Source organism: Mobula birostris, chromosome 4, assembly GCF_030028105.1.
Source record: "Mobula birostris isolate sMobBir1 chromosome 4, sMobBir1.hap1, whole genome shotgun sequence".
In the NCBI taxonomy this organism is placed as follows: domain Eukaryota; kingdom Metazoa; phylum Chordata; class Chondrichthyes; order Myliobatiformes; family Myliobatidae; genus Mobula; species Mobula birostris.
In genome coordinates this window covers 33599893-33623539 of record NC_092373.1, presented here as the reverse complement: position 1 = coordinate 33623539, position 23647 = coordinate 33599893, and the positions used below count along the sequence as shown (strand labels likewise).

Genomic DNA, 23647 nt, shown 5'->3' with positions numbered 1-23647 from the left:
TTTGATGCAAGTGACACATTTTACTGTATGCTTCGATGTACATGTAACAGATAAAATTAATCTTTATCTTTATTAATATTAGTGTTTTAATTATCTTAAATAATGTACATTTTTGCTATTGCGTCTAAATTCCTATAATCTTCACCTGAAAGCACAAATTGACAGAAGTTCATTGGAGCACTTATTCATTTACTTGAGGCCTAGTTCACAAGAAACCCACAGAAGCAATGTTGGAAAGAAGTTAGGAGTCACGAGGCTGCAAACGATATGTGTGATAACAGAGTTATGGGGGTTTTGGGTGAGAGGTAAAACAAGCTGTCACTGGCTCCAACAAAATCTGGTCCTATTAAGTACACATACGTCAAAAGTGTGGGTGCCTGTTGGACGCAGGTACAAAAGAGAAGGCGAAAAGGATATGAAGTGGCACAAAAATATTTGCTCAAGATAATTGATCCCCATTACTGATGAAGTGTGGAAACCAGGGCCTAAATGAAAGGAAAGGGAATGCAGGAGCCAGGACCTCGGTGAATGGAAAGAGTGCTGAAATGCGGGATCTTGGTGACTGGAGATGAAATATGGGAACAAATTCCCCAGTGAGTAGAAAGGGTCCATGAAACCAGAGCACCAGTGAGTGGAAAAGGAGCATGGGAAAGTCACCTGATGTGTTTGAATGCCCCACCCTAGAGATTTCAGAATAGGTAGACATAAGGTTATCGACTATATGCAAAACCATTTTATCGGTTAAGTTAAATTTGGGGCAGTGTGGAAAAAATATCTTGTCCAGCATTTATTAAATGAGGGTTACACCTAATGCCCGATTAGCCTGTTGACTGCGCTGAGGACTTACAGGGAACTGTTACAAATTCTAGACAATCTTCCTTTTATATTTTCGATAATGAATGCCACTTAATTGTGCATGTATGAAGAATTTACAGCTGTTTAAGCACGTTGCTGGAATTCTGGGTTCTTGGCAACCAGTAATTGGAATTAAGCTGACTGTGTACAAATGTTTCTCGTGTCTGTTGACGGTTTTGTATTCTGAAGGTACTTTGCATTTAACTCAAATACAATGTTTACAATGAGAACAACACATATCCTTGTGTCAGAACCAGGTCAAAAACATTTGAGAAGAATGGTCAACTGTAGGTCACTATGCAACATGCTAAACTTAAAATAACTATTTACCTATACTGGGGTGGTGAAGGTCACATTGGACATCTCCAATTGCTTTTGATTAATCTGTTGATTTGCTAGACAGTAGGTTCTTTGAATGTCTTCATTCATAGGTTTTCAAACTGCAGTCAATAAGAGTTTTGTTTTGTGTGGAGGGAGGGCATGCATGCCAATGCCGGTTTCCACAAGGTCAGAAAAGTATAAAACAGAATACCAATCTACAGGCTTGGTCGGACATACAATGTCACTCACTGTGTTGAATGGTAAGAAAGAAACACTATTTCTTCAGAGTGTCAGAGGCTGAGGGGCAAATTATGAGAAGCATAGATAGGATAGATGGTCGAAATCATTCTGTCCAGGCTGTCAAATACAGGAGGACATAGATTTAAGGTCGGGGGTGGGGGGAGTTTAAAGAAGGTTTGCCAGGCAAGTTTTTTTGACTCAGGGTTGCCTGAAATGTGCTGCCTGGAAGGTGGTGAAAGCAGATACAACAGCAATACTTGGGAGACAGTTACAGAGGCACCTCAACAGGCAGAGGATGAGGGATATGGGCCATATGCAGAGATTAGTTTAAATTAGCAATGTGGTCAACAGAGGCATTGTGAAGCAGAGGGCCTGTTCCTGTGTCGTATTGATCTATGTTCAATAAAATTTATAGGAAGATGTTTCCTGCTTGACATTGCATACCTGCCACACCTCCAAATGTGCCTTTAAGTCTGCTACAGGGTTATTAACCAGGGACCACCATTCACTGAGGTTTTGCTGTCTTAGCCCAGGTACATCTTCTGGTGGCGATATTTAATCACAACATCCATACTGGGCTTCAAATTCCAAGGGACGTTAAATTTTTAAAAAGCAAAGAGATGCTGCATGTTTGATACATCTTTGTGATTTTATCTCTAATTTTTAAAAATTTAGTTTCTCGTCTTTAAGCTACCAGTATCAACTGCTTCATAGGAAATCCGAGTTTCTTTCTGTTATTCACTAATTGGTTGAAATTGAAGTGAATGTGTTTACTTAAGTTATCAGAAGATGTAGATGATCGTTTCTCCCTATTAGTACATCAACGGAGAGATGTACTAATTCACTCCCCTCTCAACTTCGATGATACAATTATTTCTTAAAATATTCCTAAGTCTTCACCTGTATAACATTTGCTAGAATTCTATAGCCTACCAACTCTGTCTAAGGTTGAGGTGTCTTCTAGTCGCTTCATTTATTTCTTTATAATCTTGGGAACCACCTTCACTTTCCCCTTCTTCTCCTCCCTCTTCTCTCTTCCTTTCCCATTCCCTTTCCCTGCTCCTTCCTGCCCCTTCTACCCTCCCCAGTTGCCTCATACCCTTTCACCAAATACAACTGAGTGGTTTACCAGGACATTCAAGAGTCAACCACATTACTCTGGCTCTAGTGTCATTTTTAGGCTACACCAGATATGAATGGCAGATTTCATTCCTTAATGTCCTGAGAAGGGCTTTCAGACTTTAAAGGATTATATAGCTGTCTTCAACACTCTTGATATTCCTCTTTGATTTGGGATTGATGTCTTTTTCTTTTTACATTCTTCCTGTTTGCTTCCTTTTATCGTTTAACTTTACTCAGGTGCTGTTGTGTGTCATTACTTCACTTTTTGTGGCTTTGAACTCAGGTTGTTCCATTTAACTTATTAACACAGGTGCTCACCTTTCAATTTAGCTTTCCTCAATCACCCACCTTAAATTGGCTGTAACTTTGTTTGTATTACACTCTGCTCTCTTTGAAGTTCTACCTCACCAATTTAAACCCTCCTGGCCAAAATTGTGTTTTGTTTAGCAGTGGATTAGAAAAATCCTCTTCCAACACACGCAAGCTATCTTTTATCAGTTTCCTAGGTGGCAATCATTTAAATGTACTTCTGCCATTATCCTTTTGTTTAGTGTATCTGTGCCCTGATGATTCATCATGCTTTTGAAAATTCACAAAGCCATTCAGGGCAGCTACCACATTACTTGAGCAGAATGAAACCATACCTACCAGCAATTTAAAATGGCAGCATATTGTAAACTTGCAAAGATTTTTCCAGTTGTAAGCACATCTGAATGTTAGGGATCTTTCACTGCACTGAAAGAAAATCTCCAGCTAACATTATCACATCTTGACCAAGACGAGATGAACAGTGGCAATCCAACCATTGCCTTACCTGGGTCTACTTGTAAAGCCCAGCAGTTATTGTGCAGTAATCATATGCACTAAATCAGAGTAAAAGTTGCACATTTGATATATACAATAGTGGTTAATTGATGATTGAACATTTAAAATGTGTTTCCTGTTCTAGTGTCTTTACAGATACCCATGAATTACACTGAGAGGATGCATAGTGCTAACAGACAAAAATCACTGTTACCCTGTTGTACTGTATTTCTCCGTTTCTCCTTCCATCCTTCAAAAAGAAGCTTTATCCCCTAGCCCACTTCTTTCATTGTTCTCAATTACTGCTTGGTACCAGCTCCTCTATTGCTAACCGTTCAGGTTGTATTCACATATTTAATGGAATTTGCAACCTGAATAATGTAAACTTACACTTGTCTTTCAGCAGTTTTTCCACAAGCCAGAACAAAGTAAAGCTCAGTTATTCTTACTGAGTGGCACTGGGCTCTAGTGTGTCTGCAAAAATACTGTAATCTGCTCCTTTAGCTTTTCTATTCTTGTTAAGTATTTAATTTAGTTCCAACATTGTGTAGAATTTTGATGCATTTCCAGCTAGTTGGAGAAATTTGGACAAAGAATACTTAAAGTATGTTACTGTTTTTAAATACTCCCCACATAGACTCATTGGGAAACCCTTGCCCTTGAGCATCTGCAAAGAATATCTTGATAGTTTAACTTTATAGTGTAGAAATTGATTATATAAAAGTTAATATCCTAGAAATGCTTCAGCATCATGAAGATGCAGTAAACGTGTGTGTGTGTGTGTGTGGTACCCTTCCTGAAGTCCACAATCAGCTCTTTCATCTTACTGACGCTGAGTGCCAGGTTGTTGCTGCGGCACCATTCCACTAGTTGGCATATCTCACTCCTGTACGCCCTCTCATCACCACCTGAGATTCTACCAACAATGGTTGTATCATCAGCAAATTTGTAGATGGCATCTGAGCTATGCCTAGCCACACAGTCATGTGTATGCACAGAGTAGAGCAGTGGGCTAAGCACACACCCCTGAGGTGCACCAGTGTTGATCGTCAGCGAGGAGGATATGTTATCACAAATCCACACAGACTGTGGTCTTCTGGTTAGGAAGTCGAGGATCCAATTGCAGAGGGAGGTACAGAGACCCAGGTTCTGCAACTTCTCAATCCGGATTGTGGGAAGGAGGGTATTAAATGCTGAGCTATAGTCGATGACAGCATCCTGATGTAGGTGCTTGTGTTGTCAAGGTTTGCACAGAATAGAGTACATTTAGCAGGCGCAAAAAACTTTCTATCACTTGTTTTGAAGTTGCTGAAGGAATTGATGTTAGTAGAGTTGAGGAGTGGAGTTTCAAAGTGTCAGTCAGAGGGAGATCAGGATCTTGAGATCAGGTGAAGCAATCAGCAGGATTGCTGTGGGACAGGGTGGAAGGGTGCCAAGGTCTTATTTGGTGTTAGTGAGGTGGGGTCCAGTCATGGCCAGGCCAGGATACAGAGGCTGATTCTCAAAGGAGATCTATAATGAGGTTTAACTTAAAGGCATCTCTTTGCAATTGGTGCCTGGTGTCCCTCATGTCAGCTCAGATAGCTCCCCTTTAAGTATCTCTGAAGCAGACCTTAAAGTTTGCTCCTGCATTGTTGGTCCACCAGTACCTGAGTGCATACATCTACCACAAACCATTGAATGATGCTGTTTTATGTTTTGGAATCTCCCTGAGTTAATAACATATACACTGAGAGAGAAATACAATTGTGTATTTTGTTTCTAATATGATAAATAAGCAATTGATCTTGAATAAACTTTCTTTTAATTCAGTGGATTGCATCTCATTTCTGTGTTATAGAGACACCATGAATGTTTGACCAGCTGTGAATTTTTGAAATCCATTCGAACAGTGAAACAAGGTAACTGTCCAGCACCCCAGAAAGCTTCAGGCTTTGCTGCAGCATGTATCCAAAGCTGCAGTGAAGATACTGAGTGCCCAAGTATCAGGAAGTGTTGCTCAAATGGTTGTGGTCAAACTTGTCAAGCACCAACAAATATGTTCAAAGGTAAGGTCACTGAAGTTTTGAGATAAAGTAATTGCCCTTAGTTCACTGTTGAATTGTTATTTATCTAGAGGGCTTTAAATACCTTTCATTCAAGAATGTGGAGGTGTCTGTGCTGGGTATACAGTATATTTAAATATCTCTTCACTTATTGTAGAATAAAATTTGTTTTTGCAGAGATGCAAATACATTGAAATCAAAACATTACCCAAATTTAGATTCAAATTATAAAAGTAATTGGAGAATTTGATCTTTTGAACAAGTTTATAATATCCTTAATTATATTAATTAATAGTATAGGGTGTGCACTATATTCTGAGGTACAGTGTGAGGAGCAAACAGTTTAAGTCAGGTCACATCGCAAGTCCATTGGTGCAGGATTTATGAATTGCTTAGCCTGTTGCTGTATTGTTTCATTAGTCTTTGACCCTATTTCACCACACACTTCCATTGGATATGCATCTCAAAAGTTTACTTTTTTTAATCGTCTGTCTGTGACTGTACCAGAAAAATAGGGGCATAGTTAAGATTATTTGACTGCTATTAAAGCATAGCATAGATAACAAACTCAGGTTATTAGCTGTCTCTCCTGCTGGCTAACTAAATGCAAAAGTCTAATTTCCCCTAGATTCTTAATACTTTCAGGAAATGTGTAGAGAAAATACACTCTTTGGCCAGTTTAATAGGTACATCTTGAACTTAATAAAGTGGCTACTGAGCGTTTGTTTCTGGTCTTTTGCCCATCCACTTCAGGGTTTGATGTGTTGTGCATTCTGAGATGCTCTTCTGCACATCACTGTTATAAAGCGTTGCTGTTTGAGTTACTGTCACCTTTCTGTCAGCTTGAATCAGTCTGGCCATTCTCCTCTGACCTCTCTCATTAACAGGGGCTTTTTTACCCACAGAACTGCTGCTCACTGGATGTTTTTGTTTCTCGCACCATTCTCTGTAAGCTCTAGAGACTGTTCTGTGTGAAAATCACAGGGGATCAGCAGTTTCTGAGGTACTCAAACCACCTTGCTTGGCATCAACAATCATTCCACAGTTAGGGTGGCCATTCTGATGGTTGGCCTGAACCATGTCTCCATGCATTGACTTACTGCCACATGTCTGGCTGATTAAATATTTGCTTTAATGAGCAGTTCTTCCTATTGAAGTTGCACTGAGTGTAGTTTCTTCTACTTAATATTTCTCTGTTCACAGTTAAAAATGGTTCAAGTGGTGACAATGCTTTCAGAATTTCCACATTAATTTTATTTCCCAGGGAGCATTCTTAATTGACCCATCTAATTTCTAATTTATTTTATATTGAGTTTCTCATAGCAATAGGGACAGTGTCCTGTGGTAAGCCCAACTATTATATCACACACAGTGCTGGGTAGATTTCGCACTTGGAAAGGACCCCTCAAAATCTTCTTTGCATTAACTTGCTGTTAAGTAAGCTGAGCAGATGGCCCATGATTTTATGATAGAGGCCCAGGTATACACTGATATACACTGTCAAGTTTTCAACCTTCTTGTTCTCCTTTGGAACTGAGAAATTCTGCCAGAACACTGTAATACATCCAGATATATGCCCCACATATTTGTCCTTGACACTGTCCCATAAAAGCCAGCAGGTCATTTGAGGTAGACCATATGGCAAGCAACATGCCCTCTGATGTTTCGCTGAAAGAGCTTGTGCAAGCTCCTTTTAAATATCCTCACACCTCCTAAATGTCTAGAATGGCAAATCATATGTGTTACTCTCACTATAATATTGAACACAGAGTTTTATGGCTCTCTCATTATTACAGAAATTATATAATGTCCTTCAGCGGATAAATCTCACTTTGGGGAAATTAGCCTTTGACAGTTTTCACCCAATTTCTATATCATATGTATATGAACAAGCTAATTTCTGAATTATACGCTTTGCTTTAATAACTATCTTCTGTAATTTTTCTTTTGCAAGGCTCAGCAAGAGGTTCTATGCACATATCCTAATTGCATAACTTCCTTTCCTTTCTTAGCAGTAGAACAGGTACTTGAGCATGGAATACTAGTAGCTTAACTAATAATTAATCAGTATCTTAACTGCATTGATGTGTTATATAGAAAACACATCTCCAATATTTATGAATGAGAATATGTGCCATTTTATAGAAGATCATTAAAAATAAAAGCAGAAATACACCATTTACCCATCATATTTGCTCCACAATTTAATAAGGTCATGGCTGAGCTTTTACCACAACAGAAGTGATTCATCAAATGCCGGAAGTCCACAGCAATACACACAAAATTCTGGATGAAATCATCAGCTCAGTATCAATGAAGAGGAATAAGTAGTCAGTGCTTCTGGCTAAGACCCTTCATCAGGATATCGACACCACTTACTGTTCTAACTCCATATCCTTTAATTTCCTTGTATCTAAAAGTACCTAAAAATCTGTTTTTTTCTCCTCCTCGCCCCCTCTCTCTCACCCCCCTTCTCGCCCCCCTCACCCTCCCCTTTCTCCCCCCTCTTTCTCCCCCTCTCCCCTCTCTCCCTCATCATATCTCAGATATGGAACATAGACCAGTGCAGGCCTTTAAGTCTACAATGTTATGCTGACCTACATAAATCCTGTTCCATGATCAGTCTCACCTTTTCTTCCTACACTACCCATAACCCTCCATTTTTCTTACATCAATGTGCTAGCCAATATTTTTACTGCCATTTTTCTTACATCCATGAGTCTCTGAAATGTCCCTATTGCATCAGCCTCTACCACCATACCCAGAAGTGCATGCCTGTGACTTGCTTATGATAACATCCCTAAATATTACTCCACTCACCTTAAGTAGATGTCCTCTGCTATTGACCATTGCAGCCCTGGAAAAAAGTGCAGACTTCACTCTATCTACGTTTCTCATAATCTCATACACCTCTATCAAGTCACCTCTCGTTGTCCTTCACTCCAAACAGAAAAGCCCATGCTCACACAACTTTTCCTTGTAAGACATGTTCTTTCACCCAGGCAACATTCCTGGAAAATCTCTGCACCCTCTCTAAACCTCCCCACCCTTCCTACAATGAGGCAATCAGAACTGAGCACAATACTCCAAGTGTGGTCTAGCCATAAAGCTGCAACATTACCTCATGGCTCTTAAACTCAGTCCCCTGACTAATGAAGGCCAACACACCACATACCTTCTTCATCATCCTTTCAACTTGTGCGACAACTTTGAGGAATCTATGAACTTAGACCTCTGTTCCTCCACTCTGCTAAGAATCCTGCCATTAACTTTATATTCTGCCTTCAAATTCAATCTTCCAAAGTATAATAGTTAATACTTTTCTGGATTGAACTCCATCTACCTCTTCTCCACCCAGCTCTGCAACCTGTCAATGTTCCACTGTAACCCATGACAACTTTCTACGCTATCCACAACACCACCAACCTTCTTGTCATCTACAAACTTACTAATCCAAACTTCCACTTCCTCATTCAAGTCATTTATAAAAATGACAAAGGCTAGGGGGTTCCAGAATAAATACCTGCTGAACACCATTAATCACTGACCTCCAGGCAAAATACTCTTCCTCTTCTACCACACCGTGCTTTGTGTGGACAAACCAATTCCAAACGCCTTACTAAAATTCAGAAACATCACACCCATTGCTATATCTTCATTAATTTCTTTTGTTAACTCCTCTAAAAACTCAGTCAAGCTCATGCTCTTCATAAATCATGCTAACTCTCTAATCAGATTATGTCTATCCAAATGCTTGTAAATTCTGTCCCTAAGAATCCTCTCCATTAGTTTACCCATCTATGTAAAACTCACTGGTCTATAATTCCTTGGATTTTTCCTATTACTTTTTTTGAACAACATTTGCTATCCTCCAATCTGTGGTCAGGGAAGTTGCAAGGATCATCATCATCACATCATCTTCATGAATGCAATTTGCCTAGAAATTCATCCACTGGTCAGTAGTACTAACTACCAAACAGAAAGTAGATCCACTGCCCTTGCAGTGCATATATACAAAGCAATGCAATGAATTAAACACCTTCTCAAAAATCATCTGAGACAAAGGGTTTTTTAATGAGATCTTACTTGTGAAAAGACATTACTGATTCAAGGTGTTACGTACCCCGTAACTGAGTTGCCAAACCAGCAGAAATGGATCACTCAGTTGGAGTCTGGATTACTAGAACTAAGAAAGTTTTATTAAAGAAACAAGCAACACAATAATCGAAAGGATAATAAATGCAACAGTTCAGCAATGATAAACACACACTTGTGCACAGAATTAAGGTAACAGCATCAATCAAGCTCTATCGTTGTCTAGGGGTAAATGACCAATTTCAAAGTGACACAAAGTTCAGTCCAATTTAGTTCAGTTCGCAGTAATCGTTGCCATGGCGATGGACAACGTGGGGGGAGGGAGAGAGAGAACGAGAACGACTGATCATTCAGAACGGCTTCCACTCACAGACCGGCGATATTGCTCACAAGCAGCTTTCGGGCGGGTCCTTTGTGATGTCACCTGAGGTCACCGACTGTGACCCCTCCTCCAGATGCAGTCGATCCTCTGCAGTGAACCCGGCACCCAAGCGAGGGTGGACACACACCGGGTTCCCGCTGATCGTACCTTTCCACCCTGTGCGTTTATGGCCCAGTACTTCCCACCGACTTGTGAGAGGCACACCGCTTCCAGGGTCTCGTTACCTCGGGTGTCGTGTGTGTCCTGCCTTAGCGAACCCGTCCCTTTTTATCCCCCTGCTGGGGTATCGCCTGTCCATCACTTCAAACAGTTCAGGGTTCAAAGGGGGAGCCGCTCTTTACAATACCCAGACTGATGGCTCCTTCATTAACACTTCCAAATGCTGCTTCATTGTGTGCCTTATCCCTCCCTCCCCTGAGGACAGGTGGCAGACCAACTGCTGATGCCACTGGTGCAAGCCCAGGCCAGCAAACATCTTAATTTATGTGTATTCTCGTCACAAAGGGTACATAAAGAGGAGATGGAGATGGATGTCTTTCCACCATGCACTTCAAGTTGAAATCTAAATTGACCCGTGCAGGAAAGGGTATAAAAAAAACAGCTTACATAGAGGAAGTGATGATCATACAAAACAAATTGCATATGAAATGAATTGTACCCCTAGAGGCCAGAATACTCCCCACCTGGCAACCATTAACTAGTGAAACGAAAGTTAAGTAATCATTTCATTAAGTCTTTGACAAAAGAAGGACAGTCTCAGAGACTGGTCTTGAAAACGGTATTTAACTGTTCTCAGTTTGATGATATTCCTGGTGAGGATCAGTGAGAAATCTGGGCCAGTTAACCATGAGGAGAGGGTGAGCTGATTAGCTTAAAGCTCTCTTGTGGCATAATCAACGGGGTTGAGATCAGCAGGAACATAGTTCAGTTGGCTCTTCTGCATTGACTGAGGCCTCCGTCGGTCAGACTTGACCATGGATATTGCATCCTCGCTGTCTAGATATACAAGCCAGGGCAGTATGATATGGAGAGCAAGCTGTTGCCCATGTAGCAAGCTTCTCCTCTCCACGTATCTGATGAACCCAAAGGAACAGCAGAGACCAATACAGTTTGGTACCAGCAGCATCGCAGTGTTGCCAGTCAACACTGAACTCAATGTAGGACTGACTTAGGGACTCCAGCTTCGGATTTTTCCCTCAGGGTTTACTCCAGAAGCCTTCCCCATGAGTGGGTAGAGCCACAAGGCAGCAGAGGTTTGAGATCAGAGTTTTCCTTCTCCTAGATGAGCTGCCAACCACAGCTAAAGAGCCCCATCTGCCCGAAGTGACTGGTTTTAAGGTGCTAGTAACCCGCCTTTGCCTCTTCTCCTGTCAGTAGATATGGTTCTTCTGGGCTTATTAGGTAAGCTACATGTGAAGGCGAGGAGCTGGACTTGGTTGTCAGAGGCTATTTTAGATGCACACCATTGGGAGCATTTAATAGATAGTGGGAGCTTGTCCCCATTATCAGCCCCAACTATAACAACCTTAAGGAAGCTCTGCATTGTAGATAGTGGAATTGTTATGAAATCTTCAAGCCTTTAAACATCTTGAAGGGAAGAACATCATGGCAGCAACTGTTTATTTTTCTCTTTTGGGAGTGGGACATCCCAACCATAACTGTCTGAAGTCAACTCTCTTGAAATGAAGCATCCCTGGATACTGACTGGAGCAGCAAATCCAAGAGAGTCAAACAGACTGATAGCTGATAGCACTCCATGGCATGCAAAGGGTCTTTTGGTAAAAGCAACATGAAAAGTAAGGGTATTGGTAATGAGTTCCCATCCAAGGCCCAGACTACGCTGCATAGGAGGGAGGTCCTGTCCAAGATCAAGATTCTGTAGACCTTTAGATAGATCTTCAAATGATAAACGTTGCATGGCATTAGCACCGTTGGATGTGATCTTATGCAGTCTGAGATTAGACTGTGTCAACATGTTTTGCGCTGCTTTTAGCATGCTGACTGCTTGTGCACTAGAAAATGATTTATGCCCATTATCTACGTAGAAATGCCTTTCTACTTAGCTCCCTGCTTCAGTCCCGAATTCCTTCCTCTCCACAATAGCTGTCCTCTTAAGGACATAGATTCCCTCAGCTGACGAGCAGCAGTTACCAAATAAATGCAGTCTCGTGGTAGTCTAGAATCCTTTTGTCCAACTGGTGGTCATGAAACCACAAGAATCTGAGGTAGTCTCAGTGATCCTCTCTCACGAGGGAGCTGTGAAACATTTATTTGATATTTACCATCACTGATACAGACTCAGATCTGAAGCATTAGGACTCCAAGCACACTTATTAAGGTCTGGGCTCTACAAGAGCACATTGTTCAGTGATACGCCTTTAAACTGCGCACTTTAATCAAAGACGAACCGTATTTGTGCAGTTTTCTGGGGTTGATCAACACCAAAGTTGGCCAAATACCAGTTTTCTTTGTTGAGATCTGGTGGATGTGCTAGCTCAACATGATTTTTCCTGAAGAGCCTCTCCATGAACGCTGCGTAATGATCTATCCTTTTTAGTTTCCTTCTAATGTGCGACTGAGGGCCTGCTCTCTGTTATTTGGTAGGAGTTGTGGCGAATAAAAAGGAAGGGGAACTATCTAACTGTTTGACTTGTCTTTACTGAACTAGTTTTCATGATTTGAAGGAAGGGATCACCTTTGATGGAAGGTGCCAGCTTATAATCATCTTCTGAGTAATAGAAGACTTGCTTGTCTAAATCTAGTTGAACAGAGGTAAGTATGTCAGGGTGCTTGGCTTGCTTATCTACAGTCTTCCCCTTCATATAGATTCTTTGCTCACAGGATCTGAAAAGGCTTGTGCACCCATGCCCCAGGACGATGATCTTAAATGTGCTGACAATGAGCTGATGAGCACCATCAAGGCAGTCTTCACCCCCATGACTCAACCCAGATCCAGTTGTTGGGCATAAGGTGCATTGTGCTGACCATTGCGCTGTTCATGTACCTTATGTGCACAGATAGTGTCTCTGCCAAGCAACAGGAGAATCTCAGCTGAAGAGTCAGGAGGGGAACTCTTGTCAGCCATGCCCTTAAGCTGGGAATGAACGCACGCAGCTTTGCGAGTTGGGATTTCATCCTGTTGATAGGAGCACAGTTGCACTCAATGAGGGTTGGCAAGGGTAAGCATTCATCCCCTCATATTGACTCCATGAAATACCCATTGGCCCTTCCTTTGGCAACTTCTGATCTTCCTGAACATGTCTTTAGAGCGTACAGGGAAACAGAACTTTGAATACTGAATGTGTCAAAGGATGTTGATTTTGCCAATGACACATTGCTCTGATCATCTAATATCACATATGTTTTTAGTTTTTTGCTCAGGGTATCCTTTTGTGTAGATGTTGGCAAGACATATTTGAGAGCAGGATTTGCCTTGGAAACCTTTCCCTTATGCGTCTGTGCATGAGGACGTAGCTATGTCTGATGGAAGCTCAGCTGACTCCCCGCCGTGCTCTGCTGCAGGCATGCTGGAACCACTAGTAGCTAGTTGTTGACCCTGAATGAAGAGTTGATACACTGTTGCACTCAGTGCAGTGTATGATAGCTACACTGCTTTTTGCCTGGTGTGCTGCTAAAGCACAGCATTTGAAACATATTAAGTACTCCTTTAGAAAGTGTCTGTGATCTGTGAACATTTTCTCTCTGAATCCTCTGCATTTCCTTAAGGGATGATGTTTCTTATGGACCAGGCATTGTCCATAGGAGTTTGCGGTTGAGTTTTCTACTTCAGTTTGTGCTCACCGTGATAAGAGGATTTGATTTCCCATCCTTTTACTGAAGACCTCTCTTTGAATGAGGTGTTACTGGAAGTTGAGAACATAAAACGAGGGTCATTTTGCATTTCTGCATGGCGGCAGACAAATTCTGCAATGAATGAAAATGGTGGGTAGTGGGCATGATGCTTCGTTTTATACTTGGACACTTCGTTATCCACTGTTCTTGCATGCTGTTCGGTAGTTTCTCTACTAAAGTGTTTATCCCTCTTGCAGTGTTCGAGTAGTACATAACCCATGTTTTTTGCAGATTGCAGTTCCAACAATAGATGTGCAAGCTCCTGTAGGTTCTGTGGTTCTTTGTGTGAGTCTGTTGAAGAGAAATCCTTTGATTGCCTCTGGAGAGCCATAACATATGTCTAGACTCTGATATTTGCAAAGCCGTAGCTGCTTTTTTAATGTGAACTGCCCTCACCCCTCTTGCATGTTGTTCTGACAAGTCCATCAAGCTACTTACAGAGAAGGTCTAGCTCTTCACTAGGTTAAAGACTTAGTCCTTCCAAGCATTGTAAAAGCTTGACTTCCAGAACAGAAAACTGGCATATTGGTTGTTGAAGTCTTGCTGTAAGTAGATCTTGACGAGCCAGATACCAAGCCAAAGCTAATGCACCTTCAGCTCCTGAATGAAAACATTGTGCAGACTGATTTGCCAAATGTGTGCCCTGGGATAGATGGAAGCTCAGTCTGTCCATATCTATGCAAATAGGGTTGGTATCGGTAGCAACTTTTGACTGAGGTTTTTGCTGTGATGAAACTGTAGAAGGAGATATTGTGGGTCTGTGCTGCTGTAGACCTTGTCTGGCACTACCTGGACTATGTGAAAGGCATGTTGGCTGGGTGGTGTGGACAGCCTCTCCTTGTAGAGCTAGAGCACTGTCTTTTTTATAGCTAAAATGTGTTTCGATACAAGGTATTCTTTAGTAAGCTGCATTGGCTGTTGTGATGGCAAAGCATGACTGATTCTGGTTATAGACTCACCACTCTCTAAGTTAATTGCTACTTCATACACCTTTGCCTCTACTAAGGCAGCCTCAGCTTCATGCTCTTCCATGAGCACATTCAATGTATCCTCTATACTTGCTCTCTCCATGTCTATACTTGCTCTTGCCATGTTTATACATGCTTTCTCCATGTCAATTTTAGCTTTCTCCATTTGCATCTCAACTTGGTGTTTAGCATAAGCCACTCTCATTCTTGCCACTTCGGCTCGTGCTGCAGTTATGCTAATCGAGGATTCACTTGAGCATCACGAAGATGCGATCAATGTGTCACATTCTGACCTGACTTCCAGATCTCTGCAATTGAAGCTGACATTGTCATGCAGGGAAAGATATAAAAACAACTTACGTATAGGAAGTGACATTCATGCAAAATGAACTGCATTTGAAATAAACAGCGCCTCTAGAGGCTAGAAGAGTATCTGTGCATCCTATTCTGCATCCAAAATTCATTTCATTGGTGCCCATATACCAAGTATAACTTTCTAGGAACCTGTGTTGGTGAAGTTCTTTCTTTGCTTTTCAGGCGTCCCCTTAAAGCCCAAGAAAGAATTGAGCTTTGTGGAAGACAGAAATGGAAAGCTGTCAGTTGCATGGATGTCCAGGTTTAATGTTTCAATGGAACCAGTATTTTATATTCTGCAGAGAAGATGGAATTCAGGAATGTATCCAAGTGAAGATGATGCCAGCAAATGGGAAACAGTCGCCTATGTAAGCTTATTATATGATGTATGGTTCACAAATTATATAGCCCAAGTCATTTTGTTAAAATAGTTATAAATGATAAAGGTGTTTATTAAAAAAGTGAGAAAATTTACTTTAGATTCTCTGTCCACCATCTATATAAGAAACTGAGAATTCCTAATCTTATTTTCAAAGTCAGTGTTAATTCTGTTTTCGTGACTAGAAATGCAGTGTCACTATAACTAATTAATGAGGTACAAGTAACACAAGGACACCGATTAGTGGTGTACTGGCATCCGCACCAGGCTTCAAGGTGAGTGGTCTTGGGTTTGAATCCGGCAGGCTCCTTGTATGCTTTCCATCTGTGTTGGATTGAGTGTTGAGCCCCTTAAAGAAACAGCACACAAGTGCTAGAGAAACAGCAAGGTTGCCACCCGATGCACCACAAGACGCAGAGAGGAACAAGCAACACGGAAATAATGAGTGCAGCAGAACCGGATTTGCAGAAGTTGAATACAGTTAGCAGCCAATAATTAAATGATGTTTTTGGGTTCCTTTTTTAAATAAAAGTTGTACTGCTACCCGCTGCTGTCTGTAAGAAATTTGTACTTTCTCTCCATGACCCTGTAGGTTTCCTTTGGGTGCTTTGGTTTTCTCCCACAGTCCAAAGACATACTGGTTGATAGGTTAATTGGTAAATTGTGCTGTGATTAGGCTGGGATTAAATCGGGGGTTGCTGAGCAGTACAACTCAAAGGCTAGAAGGGCCTATTCTGTGCTGTATTTCAGTAAATAAATAAAATAACTGAATGTTAAAGAGCCATGGTCTTGCAATAAAGAGAGTCCAAAATTCATATACTGGTCCTGGTTAACCCAATTATGGGATAATATTAACTAGAGAAGGACATCTGTCACCTTAAATCAGGAACTGAGTATAGCACTATCACCTGTTCAGTTTCCCTGCAAAAATTGTGAAATTGGCCATAAAGATGATTGAAAGAGCTTTGGGTGGATTTACACTCGTAGATGTTCTAAAACCGAATGTGCAGCCGTATATCCAACACACAGTTGAATGTAACCTCCAATAATTCACTGTATAGCAATCTAAGTTTATTAGTTCTAAAGCCATACAGACATATTCCCTGGGCCGTCAAACACCAGCAATATGTACCATTCCTCCCATGGAGGAGGGAGAAGCCAAAGAAATGAGGGACAGATTTCCTAAGATCACTGAATACGATCTGGCACTTTTTTTTTACTGAGATATGTGCCTGAAAAGAGGTCCTAGATGTCCAAAAGAACCACTGCAGGTAGAGTCCCACAAGAGCTTCTCAAGGTGTGGGAACTGCCACTTCCTCAAGAAAAGTGAAAGCTGAATATCATATCTTCACAAGATACGTGGGAGTGCAATGCACACCACTGAAAATGGTTGTTAAGAGCTATTTCAGTAACTGGACTGTGGATTGATTCATTGATGAATTATGGTCTGTCCAAGTGACCCTCCAAAACCAAATGTGAGAAGCTGTCATATGTAATCTGCATTCTCTCAGCTCATTATTTTGTTGATGTTAAGGATTGTAGAGGGAGGTCTTTGGCTGGTCCAAGGATTGATCCAAAGTTTACTTGTCAAAACGGTGTCACTTTAAGTGAGAGGCTCAGAACAATGCCCCTCTCCTTCGCTAGGAAATGAGATTGTTGGTGTACTACTGGTACTTGCCCAATGTCCTTCAGCATTCTCTTGCACCTGCTGTAGTTCAGCCTTGCCTCATGTCCCTCCAGTTGTGGTTTACACGTGGCTCTTCCTCTACCAATGACTGCTGATTTTAAAATGGTAAATTGAGCAGAATACAGCGCACAGTGATGAAATTCTCCCAAATATTGGATGTTCCAGGTTGCTACAGATATTGCAATCTCATTTATAGAACACCAATGACAATCTCTACAATGTACCATTCCTATTAGTGCTTGTAAACTTCTATAAAATAATATTTTAAAATCTGCTGTCTTTCTTCCATACATATCTTTTAAATGTACCTCTCCATCCTACGTGAGACATAATGTCTATGTCCAGCATTTTTACAAATATACCATTCAAACATATCATCATATTCTGATGAAATATTTTAAGCCGCAATACACATTTAATTTTGGAATGCTTTAGATAGAACAAAACAAAAAAAAATCATTCATTATCTTGGTCCCTGTGGGTTTTATGAATACTGTATATCGCACTATAAGTCCGCAATGAATAATTGGTCTTCATTTCCCTTTTCCACAAACCCAGACAACTGAGGAGCATGTTGTTCTGAAAAATATGAGACCAAACATATGGTACCAGTTCAGAGTGGCTGCAGTCAACATTCATGGAACTCGAGGTTTCACCACTCCTAGTAAACATTTCCACTCGTCTCGAGGTGAGTGATTGGTGCTGAATAGTGATAATAACCATTATTACTTGGATAGGAGAACCATCGGACATCAACTGCTCCCTTGTCAGAGCATTCAGATTCTGATCTGCAGAGCCCTTGAAACCAAGAGCGCATTCAGGTTATGGTGATCAATTGAATTGAATGCTGGAACAGAGAAAGGAATGGCCACATTTACCAGTGCACACTGATTCTTTTTTTCTGTATAGTTTGCAAAACTCAAGATAGTACAAGCAAAATATATTATTTAAGAATGATGGCAGATACAAAACCCTTTGCTTTAAAATAATCAATGAGCACTGAGGACAGAATGTGCTGCCCAAAAGCATCTTTTAATTTCCAAAAAGAAATCAAAATGTGAAATTAATCTTCAGCGTAATGAGAAGGGGAGGATTAATTGAATTTATTTTTCAAATATCAAACACTATTACAGAGGATCAAATAGCCTCCTTCTATACTGTAACATTTTATGAGTTAAAGGACTCCCTCAGAAATTCTGGAAAGTTAGTTTTGAAGGGTGGTAAGTTTGTATCATTCTTTTCCTTTCCCCATCTCCAACTCTTCATTTCTTCATGCCTCAGTGCTCCTTCTGACTCCAATCTGCCATTCAGTGGTTGCTACTGAAAATGAGGCATTAGATAATAGAAAAGAAAACTTAAATAGGCACAGAAATAGGCCTTTTGGCCCAACACATTCATGCCAACCAGCATGTCGTCCTGAACTGGTCCCAGTTGTCTGCATTTGGCTATTTTCTCTCCAGGCCTTTTCTATCCACCTAACTGCCTGTGTTCTTAAAACATTATAATTGTATCTGCCTCTACAGCTTCATCTGACAGCTCAGTTTATATATCCAGCACCACCAATATTTAGTCCTTTTAGATGGTAGAACAGGCTCACTGGATTGTATAAACCATTGGTCTGAATTCTAACATTTTGATATTCAGTTTAACTCTTTGGAAGTCCCTACCTATCACTTCTCCACCTTGTTTCTTTTAAAATTCTAAATATACAATCCTTTTAAATCCTTTTAATCCTTTTGATCTCTCTTAATCTCCCTCACCATAATTTAACTTCCTTTGTTTCATTTGTCTTTTCACTTCATAAAGTGTAATGGGATGAAGGTTTTATTTTACATATAAAAACACTGGATTTAACTCTGGGCTCTGTATGCACAAAATATGTGATGTAGTAACTACATGCCAGTAAGAAGCAGGAGAAACTATGTAAACTGCTTACCTCTTTAAAACATTTTACTGTCCTAATCACAGTTTTCTCAGCCAACTCTCTTTTTCACTACATTTCTTGTGCTTCTTTCTTCCCAGCTCTTTCTTATTTTGCCCTGTACTCTGTATACCTTTTTTATGCCTCTCTTTTACCATTTTGTCTTCCACTACTTTACTCTCAACCTTCATCCTCCTCTTATTCTTCACATTGTCTAATCCAAGCAAATTACCTCACATAAATAGAACTCACTTATTAAGGTTTCAAGGCTTTGTTTTTTTTTTAATGTGTCGAATTCTTCCTGCATGAATTGGGTGGGAGCAAAGCAAGAAGGCCAAGTGTGGGAGATGTTAAGGAGGTATAAGGGCAGAACCTACAGAGTGAACCATATCCCAGCTGTTTCTATACTTCTCCTTTGGTACAAATAAGAAAATGACAGGTCAGAGGTCCTGCACAGCAGCTTCCCACATATAACCCCAAAAAATCCTCCTGATGAAAGACATCCATGCTGATAATGTGGTGAAGAAAAGAAACAGCTGACAACTGGACATTTTGGTCTGAAAACTACACCAGGCCTTGATGTTATCAAAGGTTTATCACTGTTTTTAATATAAAGTAGGCCTTTGTTCCAGCACTGACTTGCTCTTTTTCATCACATGAAACATTTGCCCTGAGGTTAAAGGTTATTGAGTTCAGCCTGACTTGAATAAGGATCACAACCTAAACAGGTGCAGTACAAGTTTTGTAGAATTACTGATTGAGGATTCCTTGTTAACCATATAAAGATTTCATTGATGATTTTTCAAATAATGGTAAATCTCAGTCAGTTGGTTGCTTTCTGAGACAGCATTCTAACAAACTTTGGTCCTGGGAAAAATAAGCAGTAAATTTGAGCAAAAGGGTGAAGCCTTGAAGCTGGATTTTTGACAATAGACCTCTGTATAATTCTAGTGCCCCAATCTGAGTGATAAAGGAGCTGTCAGCCTTTTACTAGTCAGCACCATCTGATAAATCACATTAAAAAAAGATAAATGTGGGGACCGGATTCTAAAGTTCATTTAATTTGGGATATTGAATTTCATTTATTATTGTGCATACCTGAACTGCCATGTCACATGAGCTACAAAACCATCTATTTATCAGCGCTGCAGAGCTTGGGGTTGGCAACTGGTTTGGTTATGGCTGTGCCTCTTAAAAACTCATTAATACCTCACAGTAGGAAATACTAAACACAACATAGCCTGTGTACCACATCATTGAGGAGCGCATGAAGGAAAATAGCAAGTCCAGGGTGATGTAAGGGAGTGAAGTCGAATGGTCAAAATCAGGTTATCTTAACGGGTCTGGAGTTGAGAGGGCTGCCTGGATCAGGACTTGGATTGGTCGTGTTGGTACTTAGAGGGTTGAGATGGCCTGTGAATTGGAGATTTGGGTGTAAGGTTTAAACGGAGTTGTGAATCATTGTCTGATAAGACAGAAAAGTCACAGATCAAGGACAGAGAGTCACAAGTCGCAGGTTGAGAGACCAGTCCTTGCGAGTGGTCAGTTGAAGGGGGTGATATTAGGAAAGGTGGGTAGAAGTGGGAGACCTGAAGGAGCGTAGATAAATAATCATGTTAAAGAGGACCTATCCAAGTTAAATTGAGATGTGCTTGAGGAAGCTTATTTTATTGCTATTTGAAGTGGGTTGTTCTGAGGGTTATAAACGACAAGCAATCTTAAGAATTGTAGCTGAAATTCAGATTTAGGAAATATAGAAAACTTACAGCACAATACAGGCCCTTTGGCCCACAAAGCTGTGCCGAACATGTCCTTACCTTAGATATTACCAAGGGTTACCCATAGTCCTCTATTTTTCTAAGCTCCATGTACCTATCCAGGAGTCTCTTAAAAGACCCTATCATATCCGCCTCCACCACTGTCGCCGGCAGCCCATTCCACGCACTAACCACTCTCTGTGTAAAAAAAAAAAAAAAAAAACACTTTCCCTTAACATCTCCTCTGTACCTACTTCCAAGCACCTTAAAACTGTGCCCTCCCGTGCTAGCCATTTCAGCCCTGGGAAAAAGCCTCTGACTATCCACACGATCAGTGGCCCTTATCATCTTATACAGTTCTATCAGGTCATCTGTCATCCTCCGTCGCTCCAAGGAGAAAAGGCCAAGTTCATTCAACCTATTCTCATAAGTATGCACCCTAATCCAGGTGACATCCTTGTAAATCTCCTCTGCACCCTTCCAATGGTTTCCACATCCTTCCTATAGTAAGACAACCAGAACTGAGCATAGTACTCCAAGTGGGGTCTGACCAGGGTCCTATATAGCTGCAACATTACCTCTCGGCTCCTAAACTCAATCCCATGATTGATGAAGGCCAATGCACCGTACACCTTCTTAACCACAGAGTCAACTTGTGTAGCAGCATTGAGTGTCCTATGGATCAGACCCAAAGATCCCACTAATCCTCCACACTGCCAAGAGTCTTACCATTAATACTAATTCCTGCCATCATATTTGACCTACAAAATGAACCACCTCATACTTATCTGGCTTAATCTCCATCTGCCACTTCTCAGCCCAGTTTTGCATCCTATCAATATTCCGCTGTAACCTCTGACAGTCCTCCACACTATCCACAACACCCCCAACCTTTGTGTCATCAGCAAATTTACTAACTCATCCCTCCACTTCCTCATCCAGGTCATTTATAAAAATCACAAAGAGTAGGAGTCCCAGAACAGATCCCTGAGGCACACCTCTGGTCACCGACCTCCATGCAAATATGACCCGCCTACAACCACTCTTTGCCTTCTGTGGGCAAGCCAGTTCTGGATCCACAAAGCAATGTCCCCTTGGATCCAATGCTTCCTTACTTTCTCAATAAGCCTTGCATGGGGTAACTTATCAAATGCCTTGCTGAAATCCATATACACTATATCTACTGCTCTACCTTCATCAATGTGATTAGTCACATCCTCAAAAAATTAAATCGGACTCGAAAGGCACGACCTGCCTTTGACAAAGCCAGGCTGACTATTCCTAATCATATTATGCCTCTCCAAATGTTCATAAATCCTGCCTCTGAGGATCTTCTCCACCAACTTACCAACCACTGAAGTAAGACTCACTGGTCTATAATTTCCTGGGCTATCTCTACTCCCTTTCTTGAATAAGGGAACAACATCCACAACCCTCCAATCCTCTGGAACCTCTCCCATCCCCATTGATGATGCAAAGATCATCGCCAGAGGCTCAGCAATCTCCTCCCTTGCCTCCTACAGTAGCCTAGGGTACATCTCGTCCGGTCCCGGTGACTTATCCAACTTGATACTTTCCAAAAGCTCCAGCATATCCTCTTCATTAATATCTACATATTCAAGCTTTTCAGTCCGCTATAAGTCATCAGTACAATCGCCAAAATCCCTTTCCGTAGTGAATACTGAAGTGAAGTATTCATTAAGTACCTCTGCTATCTCCTCCGTTTCCATACAAACTTTTCCACTGTCACACTTGATTGGTCCTATTCTCTCACATCATATCCTCTTGTTCTTCACATACTTGTAGAATGCGTTCCTGTCCATCAAGACCTTCTCATGGCCCCTTCTGGCTCTCCTAATTTCATTCTTAGGCACCTTCCTGCTAGCCTTATAACCTTCTAGATCTCTATCATTACCTAGTTTTTTGAACCTTTTCTAAGCTCTTCTTTTCTTCTTGACTAGATTTACAAAAGACTTTGTACACCATGGTTCCTGTACCCTACCATCTTTTCCCTTTCTCGTTGGAACATAACTATGCAGAACTCCACACAAATATCCCCTGAAAATTTGCCGTATTTCTTCCATACATTTTTCTGAGAGCATCTGTTTCCAAATTATGCTTCCAAGTTCCTGCTTGATAGCCTCATATTTCCTCTTACTGCAGCTAAACACTTTCCTAATTTGTCTGTTCCTATCCTCTCTAATGCTATGGTAAAGGAGATAGAATTGTGATCACTATCTCCAAAATGCTCTCCCACTGAGAGATCTGACATCTGACCAGGTTCATTTCCTAATACCAGATCAAGTACAGCCTCTCATCTTGTCGGCTTATCTACATATTATGTCAAGGAACCTTCCTGAACACACCTAATAAACTTCACCCCATCTAAACCCCTCGCTCTAGGGACATGCCAATTGATACTTGGGAAATTAAAATCTCCCACCACAAAAACCCTGTTACTATGATACCTTTCCAGAATCTGTCTGCCTATCTGCTCTTCGATATTGGGTCGTCTATTAAAAAAACACCCAGTAGAGTTATTGACCCCATCCTCTTCCTAACTTCCACCCACAGAGACTCCGGAGGCAATCCCTCCATGACTTCCTTCTTTTCTGCAGCCGTGACACTATCTGTGATCAGCAGTGCCAAGCCCCCACCTCTTCTGCCTCCCTCGCTGTCCTTTCTGAAACATCTAAAGTCTGGCACTCGAAGTAACCATTCCTGCCCCTGAGCCATCCAGGTCTCTGTAATGGCCACAACATCATAGCTCCAAGTACTGATCCACAGTTTAAGCTCATCTGTTTTGTTCATAATAGTCCTTGCAATAAAATAGACACATCTCAAACCATCGGTCTGAGCATGTCC

At 41.0% G+C, this 23647-nt stretch overlaps 1 protein-coding gene across 1 annotated transcript in view; it reads left to right on the top strand.

Moving 5' to 3' along the window:
* The window catches only part of LOC140197008 (anosmin-1-like), a 155842-nt gene that overhangs the window by 71902 nt on the left and 60293 nt on the right, over nucleotides 1–23647 (top strand). The window contains exons 4-6 of the mRNA XM_072256940.1: nucleotides 5183–5390; nucleotides 15222–15406; nucleotides 17663–17792. Coding sequence (XP_072113041.1) covers nucleotides 5183–5390; nucleotides 15222–15406; nucleotides 17663–17792 — 523 coding nt within the window. The remainder of the gene's footprint in view (nucleotides 1–5182; nucleotides 5391–15221; nucleotides 15407–17662; nucleotides 17793–23647) is intronic.